This window comes from Crocuta crocuta, unplaced genomic scaffold (assembly GCF_008692635.1).
Source record: "Crocuta crocuta isolate KB4526 unplaced genomic scaffold, BGI_CrCroc_1.0 scaffold277, whole genome shotgun sequence".
Lineage (NCBI taxonomy): Eukaryota > Metazoa > Chordata > Mammalia > Carnivora > Hyaenidae > Crocuta > Crocuta crocuta.
This window is the reverse complement of record NW_027531912.1, coordinates 827,771-840,408: the sequence shown is the minus strand read 5'-3', so window position 1 is coordinate 840,408 and position 12,638 is coordinate 827,771. Positions and strand designations below refer to the sequence as shown.

The 12,638-nt window shown below is 36.4% G+C and overlaps 1 protein-coding gene across 1 annotated transcript in view; it reads left to right on the top strand.

Moving 5' to 3' along the window:
• RNF17 (ring finger protein 17) overlaps window positions 1-12,638 on the top strand; it is a 117,561-nt gene that overhangs the window by 21,908 nt on the left and 83,015 nt on the right. Inside the window, exons 4-7 of the mRNA XM_077774698.1 lie at window positions 2,858-2,969; window positions 4,097-4,177; window positions 5,358-5,458; window positions 11,927-12,098. Of these exons, the coding sequence (XP_077630824.1) occupies window positions 2,858-2,969; window positions 4,097-4,177; window positions 5,358-5,458; window positions 11,927-12,098 (466 nt within the window). The remainder of the gene's footprint in view (window positions 1-2,857; window positions 2,970-4,096; window positions 4,178-5,357; window positions 5,459-11,926; window positions 12,099-12,638) is intronic.

The following is a 12,638-nucleotide window of genomic DNA, read 5'->3' as shown; positions in this document are numbered from 1 at the left end:
TTGAGTTCGAGCCCCACGTCCGGCTCTGTGCTGACAGCTCAGAGCCTGGAGCCTCTTCAGATTCTGTGTCTCCCTCTCTCTCTGCCCCTCTCCTGCTTGTGGTCTGCCTCTCTCTCAAAAATAAGTAAACATTAAAAAATTAAAACCTCAGGACAGTTGTCTGTTGGTGCCTGGCAGTGGCTGTGCTGGTCTGGAGGAGACGCCAGCTAGCTGCTTTGGGTCAGTTTCATTCCAGTAGATGAGCAGTTGCCAGGCATGGAGGGGTGGGGTTTGGTATAAGTGGTCCTGCCTCCACTGGGGGCTACTGTCCTGTTCCTTGAACCCCCACCGTGTTGATGATGGGGGGGAAATTGTGACACCTCAGGCTCTCCTCTCCAGACCAGGAGTCTCAAACTATGCTGTTCTCACAGGGTAGTGCCGGCTTGTCCTGCTCCACACTTCTCCTGTGCCTCCTACGTGGTTGGCTGAAGGATCCCACACCATGAGGACTGGGTTCTGGGGTGGCACCACCCTCTTCCCACAATATTCCAGGGAAGGGACTGTTCTCTCCCAGGGCACCCCTGAGAACATTTACATGCCCCAGAGTGGCTTTTCTCCACCCCAGGAGTGTGCACACGGCACACACACACCGTCTGGAGGAAGTCACACTTTAGAAAACTCCATTCTTCAGCTCTTAAGGCTGTTTGCAAAGTAGAGACTGGCACTGTCTATATTTCTCATTCCCTGGTCCGTGGTCTGGAGCGGTTTTTCTCTTGTCCTAACACAGAACTGCACTCCGTAGCATCTCTTTCTCTCCCTTTTGTCTCTCTACATAAAGGGATCCCTCCCCTTCATGCCCATGTTTTATGTCCCCCAATTTGCATACACACATCTCTGTCCCGCCAAGCTGTCTCCCTCTTGTGGGCTCTCTCCCTCCTGTGGAGATTTTTCTGTCACTCCGCAGATTTCCTGTGTGTTCCAAGTGCTCTGACCTCAATACAGCTGTGTTTGAGGGACGAGGGAACTGCTGGTCTCCCTACTTCTCCACCATCTTAACTCCTTGAAACCTTTCAGTTTTGTTAATGGCACTGATATCTCTGAATCACCCCATTTCCTCATATCTCATTCATTTTGTCTCCTATAAACTCTAACTTCTGTAGTATCTTCCATATCCATAATTTATCTTTCATTTCTATTTTTAGTTCTTTTTGACTACCTTCTTCTAACATCCATACTCTTCCCTGCCCCATGCTTCTTCATTGCCTATCTAAATAAAATCCAAAATTTTTTACACTTAGCTTTTATGGCTTTTCACATAACTGCTGCAGCTTCTCTGTCCAGACTTCAACAGGTACTTAAGCAGAAACCAAAAGCACAGTTAGTTATCTCTTCAGGTAGTAAACCACTTAGCTAAAGTCCAGCAGTGGGGCACTCCCAGAACCCGTGGAGCTCTGGCCTCCTGAGTACCACCCCCTATGTGTGTAATTCCTCCAGGCATCTCCTCCAAATGCTCTGTGTGAAATGATTAAAATAGATCTTTAGGAATCTTTTTGGTTCCATGTGAGTCAGTGGCCTCACAAATTTGAGTACCTGCAGGAGTCCAGCAGATGATTTTACTGGGTGAGGGAGACAGAGTTTAACAATGAGTGGGATGAATTGTGGTAGATGAAAGAAGGCCCCTCTGAAGGAAGTGGCCCATTTTCAGCTCCAGCCAATTATTGCTGTGTCTTGATGACAAATCCAGTGTTGCCAAATCTTCCTTCTTATTCCCCCAAGAGAAGATAGAGATCTAGACTTCTATGTGAAATTTTCTGACTTTTTAAAACTTCTGTAAATTAAGTCTGATTATATGCTTGTCTAGATACATATAATATCTAATATGGTTATAAAGTGAAGTTTCGCTTTCAGAAGCAGATTAATCCATTTTAAGTACACAAATTTTTTTTCCAAAGTAATGTTTTTAAATTCTCCATAACAAGTATACTTATGTTAGAACCTCCTATTCCTAAATTTCAGTAGAGTGTGGTTTAAAATAATTGTTTATTTTTAAATAGACCTCCTTTGATACATAATGTATTTTCTTCCTGATTTATCTTTAATATTTTGAAACACAAGTTGAAAATTGGACTTCTTGGGGCTAATGCATTCACATGTTTTCAGTAACATTAATACTTTTCAGAGTAATTGAATGTTTAAAAATTATTTGTCTATTCTCTCTGTAAGGGTAATATATTTAAACATCATAGTTTCTTCTATAAAATTGTCATAGGCTTATTACTAAGTAAACACTTAAGAGCTTATGTTTGTTAGCTAATATGGGGAGATATAAAGATAAAAATAGGCAAAAACTATGAAACTAGATCNAAAAGTTATAAAAAAAAAATAATGGACCAAAAAAAAAAAGGCAGAAACTCTAGCATGTGTAGATAAGAAATTGAACTTTTTCTTTGCAGATTAACTTACCTGGTAAATTCATTACCTTCTTGTAAATTATCTAGGCCTAAAAGTACATTTTTTTTAATAGCTGTCATTTGTGTATGAGGAATTGAGCTTCAAGACAGTTCAGTGACTATCAACACTTCTACCAAAAAATATTAGGGAAGGAGAGGTAACTAGGAGACTAAAGCACAATTTATACTGTAAGCTCTTATTTTTAGGGATTTTCTAAGAAGTTGGATTCTTGGTTAAAGTTAAGTTTTATATGGTAGCCTACTTAGCCATTGCTTCCCTCTCTTTGTTTATCATAAATGAGAACCCACAGTAATGTTGTTATATAATATATCATGAATTATTTTTGATGGACAGTAAAAATGAGAATAGAAGGTTAAAACTGTTATATTAATGTGGTATTTAAAATAACATACTTGACGTTTTTCAGGATAAAGAATTGTTCTCAGGACTTTAAAAAGACACCTGATCAGCTAACTATTGGTTTGGAACATTCAGCATCCACACACAGGACTATTTTGAACTCCTCCACTGTAATGGCGGTATGGAAAAATGTTATTTGTGAAGTAAGATGAAACCAAACATTTTTACTTTGTGTCTGGTAGCTTAACTCTTCTCTCTTCTCAAGGTTCCTATAATTATAGATTTTTTTTGGAAGCTTGAAGGTAAGCGGTAAATCTACACTCCTTACTTGAATCTCTTGTTTTATACTAAATATGCTTGAACAATTCTCATTTCTTCCTAAGGCAGCCCATTCTCCTTTGACCAACTCTGTAGTGTTCTTGACATTTTAGCATAAGTAAGTTCCCTTTGAACCTAGTTATTGAATCCATGTTACATGAAACTTGTATAAAGTTCAAGTTTTAAATTCTAAAGGTGATTTTTCCAGTCATTTTAATGGCAGCCAAAAGGCCTAATAACATTTGCTGTGGTGATGATGATGATGATGATGTTATTGTTGGAAGATTGAATCTTACCTGTTACTGTACAATAATGCATTATTTTAGTTTAAGACTAGAAATAGAATAAATTCCAAAATACTATTATTAAAGAGATCTTTAGTGAGCTTGGAGAAGGGAGGAAGCACTTAATTTTGCTATCTTTTACTTCAAGTTTATGTTTTAACATAGCCAGCGGCGCTTGGGTGGCTCAATTAGTTTAGTGTTCGACTTTAGCTCAGATTGTGATCTCACAGTTTGTGGGTTCGAGCCCCACGTCAGGCTCTGTGCTGACAACACAGAGCCTGGAGCCTGCTTCGGATTCTGTGTCGTCTTCTCTCTCTGCCCCTTTATCGTTCATACTCTGTCTCTCAGAAAATTAAAAATGTTTTTTAACATAGCCAAATTATAATCTTCTTTAAAAACTTAATTTTTACATGTATGTGCAATTATTGCCATGATAATTTTTCAAAATAGTTTTAAGTTACAGAATACTCCATTTTTTCAAAAAGGTCTCTATGGAATACTATAATCAAAACTCTAAAATGTTAATGGTTTTAAATTTCTGGATAAGTAGGATTGAAAGTGTTATTTTTATTGTTTTCAGAATTCTGTGGTGAACTGTTGCTTTTGTAACCAAAATTGTAGCTTTATGTTTTTGCAGCTAATACAGTGTCTCTAAGTATCTGTTTTTATATTTGTATGTGGTCCCCCTTTCCCTTCCCCTTTAGGAAACTAAAACTGCAGAAGAAATTGATGAAGCATTGAAGATAGCGGGCTATAATTTTGAACAATTAAGTGTTGCTGTAAAAGTAAGCATTTTGAATGATTAAAGTCTATTGTGAATTAAGGCATGTTCTTTAGATGTGTTCATTTGGATGTATTATCACTGAAGTTAGAGCTTAGCACTTAGTTACTGAAAATGATAATCTGATGGTAGAGAAACATACAGAAGAATGGAAAACTTCCATGGCCTGCTGAGATTGGTCTCTTAGCATTGTTGTGTTAGCAGCCTACTGAGATTGGAGCACTATTTAGGAACTAGGATTCTTTCTTGCTGTGAGCCAATTTTGTTCTTGAAAGTATTGCAGATCATCTTTCTGACACCTCTTATTACTTGGCTCTATACCCTAATGGAGCCTTATTCTCTTTCCTTCCTTACTCCATTCCCCAAAAGAGAGACTCACTTGGTGACAAAAGTAAGCTCCTAAGCACCAAGTAACAACAAATTCACAACCAAAGCAATCAAGAGTATAGCCGATGTGGGAGTTAAGACCTCAACATGTGAATTTGGGAGGAGGACAGACAAAATTCATCCCATAACAGCCTGCCCTCTGAACTCCACCTCCGGACTCCTGTCCTTTTCACATGCAAAATACATTGACCTCCTCCCTCTAACATCAAGTCTAAATCCAGAATCTCATCTGAATATCTTCTAAATCAGGTATGGCTAGGGCTCAGAGCATGATTCATTTTCTTCAACATTGGTTGGACAGGTATGGGATACACATTCCTATTCTAAAGGGGAGAAATTGGAAGGGAAAAAGGGGTCACATATTAAGCAACAATTCTTTGTCAAAAAAAAAAAGGAAAGATCTGGAATAGTTAACATTTTAATTCAAGTGTTTTTTTAATATTCTATATTAAAGGTGGTTTCATTTAAGGAATCCTAACAGAGACCAACTCAGCTATCCAGAATGGCTCTTCCGGTAATGATAAAAAGGAATAAGAAATTTAGAAAACTTGGTGGATTTTCTAGGCATTTTTGCCATTTTCTTAGTACACAGTGTCAACAAAGATGTGATCTTGATGACAAGTAACAGGATTTAAAGTTGGAACCTTGTAACTTATTCCATTTTTATCACCTAATCTCCTTTGTGTTGTTATTTTGAAAATTCCAATAAGTACCTTTTACTTTTAAAATTATTTGAACAGAATAATTTCTATAAAGTAAAAATACCAAATTAGGTCTTTGTATTATATTCTTTCCAGATGCTTGAACACCTACACAATCAAACAAAAGTGGAAACAGTCAGTCTTATAGAGGTTCTGGAGAAACAGTTTGATCAACTTTTTACTTCTCTTAATTCCAGGTAATAACTTAAAAACATAGATTCGGGGTGCTTGGGTGTCTCAAGTATCCAACTCTTGATTTCAGCTCAGGTCATGATCTCACAGTTCCTGGATGTGAGCCCTGCATCAGGCTCTCTGCTGACAGTGTGGGGCCTCCTTGAGATTTCCTCTCTGCCCCTCCCTTGCATGCGCTAGGTCACTGTCTCTCTCAAAATAAATAAAACTTAAAAAAGTATAGAGACTGAATGAAACTAAGTTTTAGACATTACCTTGTCACTTTATTTTTTTGTATAAATTGAAGTAATGAGTAACTTTTGAACGAGTTTGGAAGGTAATGGGTGATCCTTACAGACTAAGGTATACAACTTGAAAACAAAGAACGATTCGTACATTTAAAAAAATTTTTGGCTATTTGCCATCTGGTCCTGAAGCTAACTTAAATAAGCTTCTTTCATAAAGCAGCACAGGAAGTTATCTTAAAAATAAGAATTCATGTTGTAGAATTTTCCTTACTTGGGAAAATGCAAACATGCTTTTTCCTATACATCATTCTATCATTTTTCATTGTTTATTTGCATCAGAGCAAGTAAAACTCCTAACACTCATTTCTAAACATACCACACATTTACATATCCATCACTTTAAAATCTCTCTGATATACATGATCTTTTTTTTCTTCCAAGATTTTATTTAAATTCAAGTTAGTTAACATATAGTTTTGGTTTCAGAAGTAGAATTTAGTGATTAATCATACATATAACACGCAGTGCTCATCCCAGATGCCCTTCCTAACACCCATCACCCATTTAGCCCATCCTGCCTGCCTCCAACAACCTTCCATTCTCCATAGTTAAGTCTTATTTGCTTCCCTCTGTTTTTATCTTAGTTTTCCTTCCCTGCCCCTATGTGCATCTATGTTGCTTCTTAAATTCCACATATGAGTGAAATCTCATGGTATTTGTCTTTCTCTGACTTAGCTTCGCTTAGCATAATACACTCTAGCTCCATCCATGTTGTTGCAAAGGGCAAGATTTCATTCTTTTTGATGGCTAATATTCCATTGTGGACATGTATACATACATATATAAACGTATGTATATATTTTATGCACACACTTTACATTTCCTTTATCCATTCATCAGCTGATGGACATTTGGGCTCTTTCCATAATTTGGCTATTGTTGGTAGTACTGCTGTAAATATTGGGGTGCAATGTGCCCCTTCACATTGGAAAGTTTTTTTTAATTTTTTAAATGTTTTATTTATTTTTGAGAGAGAGAGAGAGAGACAGCATGAGCAGGGGAGGGGCAGAGAGAGAGTAGGAGAGAGAGAATCCCAAGCAGGTTCTATCCTGTCAGGGCAGAGCCTGACCTGGGGCTCAATCCCACAAACAGAGATCACGACCTGAGCCAAGATCATGACCTGAACCAAAATCAAGAGTCAGACGCTTAACTGACTGAGCCACCCAGGCCCCTCCAATTTTTAATCACATTTTTCAATTCAAGAAATAGGATCATATCCAGATGGCCAACAGACACATGAAACGATGCTCAGCATCCCTCCTCATCAGGGAAATACACATCAAAACCACACTGAGATACCACCTCACGCCAGTCAGAGTGGCTAAAATGAGCANAGGGGGGATGGGCATGGAGGGGGGCACTTGTGGGGATGAGCACTGAGTGTTATGTGGAAACTAATTTGACAATAAACTATATGTAAAAAAAAAAAAAAAAGATCATAAAAATTTCAACATGCCAAAAGTAATATATTTAGTTAACCGTGCTTGTCCATTTGACTCTTCATTCTTTTTTTTAAAAATCCTATTAGGATGCCTCAGACATAGGCTCTAATATACTATGAATGAATTAGGTTGATATTCTTTAGTCTTCCATATAGGTACTATTTCACATGCGGTCTTTAACTGTAACATTTAAATTACAAGTCATGTGCATGTATTTTAAACTATTTTGTAGTGTAAAATATACACAACAAAGGTTACCTTTTTAATCATTTTTTAAGTGTCCAGTTTAGTGGCCTATGATAATTTTATGTTTAACTTTTTTTTTTTCCATGACCAATGAGATTTATTCCAGGAATGCCAAGTTGGATTGACAATAGAAAATCGAGCATGCAGTTCATACTAACAAAATAAAAGAGAAATAGTATATGATCCATGTAATACATGCAGACAAAGCATTTAACAAAACTCAACACTCGTTAATGTTAAGAATTTCCCATCGAGGTGGGGGTAGAAGTTTAACTTTTTGAGGAAACCCCAAAGTTTTCCACTATCGCTATACATTTTACATTCCCACATGGGGTCCCAATTTCCTCACCAACAGTGTTGTTTTCTGGGGTTTTTTAAGTGGGTATGAAACACTAATCTTGTGGTTTTGATTTGCATTTTCGTCTTGACTGGTTATGTTGAGTATTTTTTCATGTGCTTTTTTATTCCTCATTTATATATCTTTCTTGAAGAAAAGCCTTTTCAAGTCCTTTTTTGGATTTGATTATTTTGTTTTGGGGTTGTAGGAGTTCTTTATACATTAATGATATTAATCCTGTATCAGATCTATCATTTTCAGAGATTTTTTTTTCCCCATTCTGTGGGTTGTCTTTTCACTCTTTGCCTTTTCACAAACGTTACTGATATATTTCTATTTTTTTCTTTTGTTGCCTGTGCTTTTGATGTCCTATCCAAAAAAAAATCATTGCTGAAACTAACATTGTGAAGCTTTTGCCCTATGTTTTCTTTTACAAATTTTACAGTTTTAGCTGTTACATTTAAGTCTTTGATAGTGAATTTTTGCATATGCTATGAGAGAAGGGTCCAATATCATTCGTTTTCATGTGGATGTCCAGTTTTCTCAGCACCATTTGTTGAAAAGATGGTCTTTTCTCCGTTGAGTGGTCTTGGCGTGCTTGTCAATACTCAGTTAACCGTAATGTATGTGAAGGTTTATTTCTGGGTTCTCTATTCCATCAGTCTGTTTTCATGGCAGTAGCACACTGTTTTGATTACCACAGCTTTGTACCAAGTTTTGAAATCAGGATGTGTGAGCTCTCCAACTTTGTTCTTTTTCAAGATTGTTTTGGCAATTTAGGGTCCCTTGAGATTCCATATGACTTTTAGGATGGGTTTTCCTGTTCTGCCTGAAACATCACTGAGATTTTGATAGAGACTGCATTGCATTGTAGATTGCTTTGGGTCATATTGTTAACGATATTAGGTCTTCCAATCCATGAATGTGGAATGTCTTTCCTCTTATTATTGTCGTCTTTCATTTTTTTTTTTCTGTAATCTGGCATAGTGTGTAAGTATACAGATCTGTTCCCACCTTGTTTGTTTATTCCTAGGTATATTCTTTTGTGTTTTGTTTTAAAGGAATTGTTTTCTTAATTTTCTTTTCAGATTGTTAGTGTATAGAAATGTGTCTAGGTTTTGGGTGTTGATTTTATAGCCTACATCTTTGCTAAATTCATTTATAGATTTATAGTCATGTTATGTATTTCTCCTTTAAATCCTGTAGAAAATAAAAAGTGGAGTTATTAACCAAAATTATGACAATATTAGATTTTATATTTGCCCGTGTATTTACCAAGTGAAAGTTACTGTCTCTCTTCCTCTCATTTTATTTATATTTATTTATTTGTTTATTTGTTTATTTCTGAGAGAGAGAGAGAGACAGCATGAGCAAGGGAGAGTTAGAGAGGGAGACACAGAATCTGAAACAGGCTCCAGGCTCTGAGCTGGCTGTCAGCACAGAGCCCAATGTGGGGCTTGAACCCACAAAACTGTGAGATCATGACCTGAGCCAAAGTTGGACACTTAACTGACTGAGCCATCGAGGCGCCCCTCCTCCTTTCATTTTAATATGAAGGATTCTGTGTACCATTTCTTGTAGGTTACTTCAGCTTTTGTTTATCTGAGAATGTTTTAACTTCTCATTTTTTGAAGGACAGTTTTGCTAGGTACAGAAGTCTCAGTTGGCAGGTTTTTTTCCTTTCAACATTTTAAATCTATCTTCCCATTGCCTTCTGGCTTCCAAAGTTGCTGCTGAGAAATTGGCTGATAATCTTACTGAGGATTCCTCGTATGTGACAAATTACATTACAATAACTGTCTTTGAACAATTTGATTTGATTATATTGTATCTCAGTGTCTGGGTCCCTAAGTTTATTCTACTTATATTTCTTTGAGTTCTTGGATTTATAAATTTATGTATTATCTAATTTTGGAAGTTTTTAGCTATTATGTCTTCAAATAATTTCTTTGCCCCTTTCTCTCTCCTGCTTTTGGGACTCCCATAATACATATGTTACTTTTCTTGAGAGTACCTCTCAAGCTCTTTAGGGTTCTGGTCCTTTCTCTTTATTTTTTCCTGTTCCTCAGATTCTGTAATTTCAGTTGTCCTTCTTCAGGTTTGCTAATTCTTTTTTATTCTTGCTCAAATCTGTAATTGAACCCCTCTAGTGAATTTTTCAGTTTAGTTATTATACTTTTGAGTACCAGAATTTGTTTCCTTTTTATAATTTTTATCTCTTTGTTGATAATTACATTTTGGTTCTTCATTGTTTTCCTGATTTCCTCCATGTTCTTTGTACATGTTTTCCTTTAGCTCTTTGAGCATATTTAAAAACATTGTCTTAAAATGTTTAATAAGTTCTGTGTCTCTGCTTCAGGGATGGTTTCAGTCTGTCACTCTGTTTTCTTCCTTTGAATGGGGTCATGTTTTCCCATGTCTTTGTATGCCCATGGTATTTCGTTGAAAATTGGGCATTTGAAAGCATAGCCACGTCTCCTAGTCATTGCAAACTGGCTCTCTGCAGGGACAGTTTTTTACTGAGTGAGCATGCTCTGAGCCTTATAATCAGCCTCAGGTGAGGGCTAAATGTGTTCTTAGCTCTTTTTTCAGCATACATATTGCCTGGGGCCTAGTATGGTTTTTTAATTCCTTTACGTGCACAGCTGCTTTTAAATGTATTCATTTCTGAAAGAATCTCACCAAGCTTTTCCAAGCCCCGATAATGCGTATGTCTTTATCTGTAATCTCTTACCCAGGCACCTACAGCCCTTAGTCTTCTAAAGCCTTCCCAAGTACTATCTGCTTCTCACTGCCTGAGCTTTAAGTTAGGTGAAACAGACTAGTTCTTCAGGCATCCCATAGACCAGTTAGAACATTGCAAGACAAATTCTGCCAGTGCTCCCTCTGGTTTGATGGAAGGAGTTGGGAGCTGTCCTGCTGTCTCTAGACTAAGATTGCCCCATGCCAAAGAGGGGGCTGGGAAAGAACATGAAATTTCCTGTTGTTTTTAATGTGGCTTTTTCTTGATTGGACATTTGCTTGGTTGCTGTATTTATTTTCCAGTTTCTGTGAGATGATTTTAACCAGATTTTGCTTTGTTTTTTTACATCTCCGCTGAATAACAAAGGCTTAGAGTTTCCTAGTCTGCCCTTTTGATGACATCAATCGATAGGCACGAGTTTTTAGGAACTACACTAAAACTTACCAAATAAGCCATTTTCTCCTCTAAAGAAATTACTTTCAGATTATTTATACAATTACTAAAAGCTTTTGGAATATCTCTTCACCTTCAGATCCAGTGTCACATTCTGGTTACAAACACTTTTTTGGAGGTCAGATTTTATTTTGAGGAAATAATGAAGTCATTTGTTTGATTATAAAATGAATAAGTTACACCCTAAAATTTTTGGTACAAAAATTAATTGCCATTACAAGGTAATTCCATCATAGGCACAGAAAAGATTTGGAGTGATGAGATGCAAGTAATGAAGGAACGGCTAATAGTGGTTTTAAGTGATTACTTTGAAGATTATAATTTATTAATATCTAAGTTATGATATGGTGAAGTCTTATTTTAAAATTTCATATTAGGGATGCTTGAGTGGCTCAGTTGGTTAAGCACCTGACTTTGGCTCAGGTCATGATCTGACAGCTTATGGGTTCAAGCCCCTTGTCGGGCTCTGTGCCGACAGCTCAGAACCTGGAGCATGTTTCAGATTCTGTGTCACCCTCTCTCTCTACCCCTCTCCTACTTATATTCTGTCTCTCTCTTTCAAAAATAAATAAACATTAAAAAATTAAAAATAAAACAATAAAATTTTATATTTGTGTGTGGATGGAAATTTTTAAATGTGAATGCACATCTTTTTGAGAAATGAATACAAATATGTCTTTGAAATGGCACAAGTGATTATAAGATAGGATTTCTCTTTTAGGTAGAATCATCTTAGGTCTGTCTTCTGTAATTCTGTGACATAATAATGATATCCTTCTACTTTTTCTCTAGTTATCCATACATAGTTTTCGATTGTAATACAGTTCAGTTGAATTGAATGCCTCATTTAACCATGTTCATAGATTAGTGAAATTATCCTTTTGTTACCACTCCGTTTATATAAACGTACTTTCATATGCATGTTTATAAAATTCTGTAAAATAATTTTGGGATCTTCTATGAAGGAAAAAGAACCTGTGTGAAGAAGTAGTAAGAAATACCGATGATTATCTGTCAGATGTAATAATGGCTAAAAGCTGCATTGAAGAGAAAAAAACCGATTTGGCTGCAGCTATGAAGATAGCAAGAGAGTTAAAATCAGCACCTTCTTTAAGGACTTATTGTGACCTGAATCAGGTAATTTTAATAGATCATAATATAAATTATTTCTGAAGTGTATTTTACATGCTTTAGAATATGATATTAAAGACTTAAGAAGAATATATTTTCAGATTATCCTAATTTATTTGGCCTCAATTTAGAATTCTTCGTTGTTTGAATTCTAAGACAAACATAATAAATTTGTTTAGCCTTTTGTTACTTACCAGTTAGGGAAATGGTGCAGTAAGGTCTTTATAACACACAATCTGAGAGCAAGTAGGGTGACATTGAGTTGAAAATTGATGTTTCTAAGACCTTTGAATAAAAAATCAAGACTTACAAGGGCAGCGGCAAACGTAACAGGACTCACTTTTCTTTTCATAAACACTTTAAATATGTCTGTCTGCTCTTAAAAACCTAATTCTAGAGTTACCGGGGGCTCAGGCAGTTGAGTGTCTGATTCTTGATTTGGGCTCCAGTCATGATCCCGCAGTCACAGGCTCAAGTCTTGCAGTGGACTCTGCACTAAGCATGGAGTCTGCTTAAGAGTCTTTCTCTCAAAAAAAAAAAAAAAAA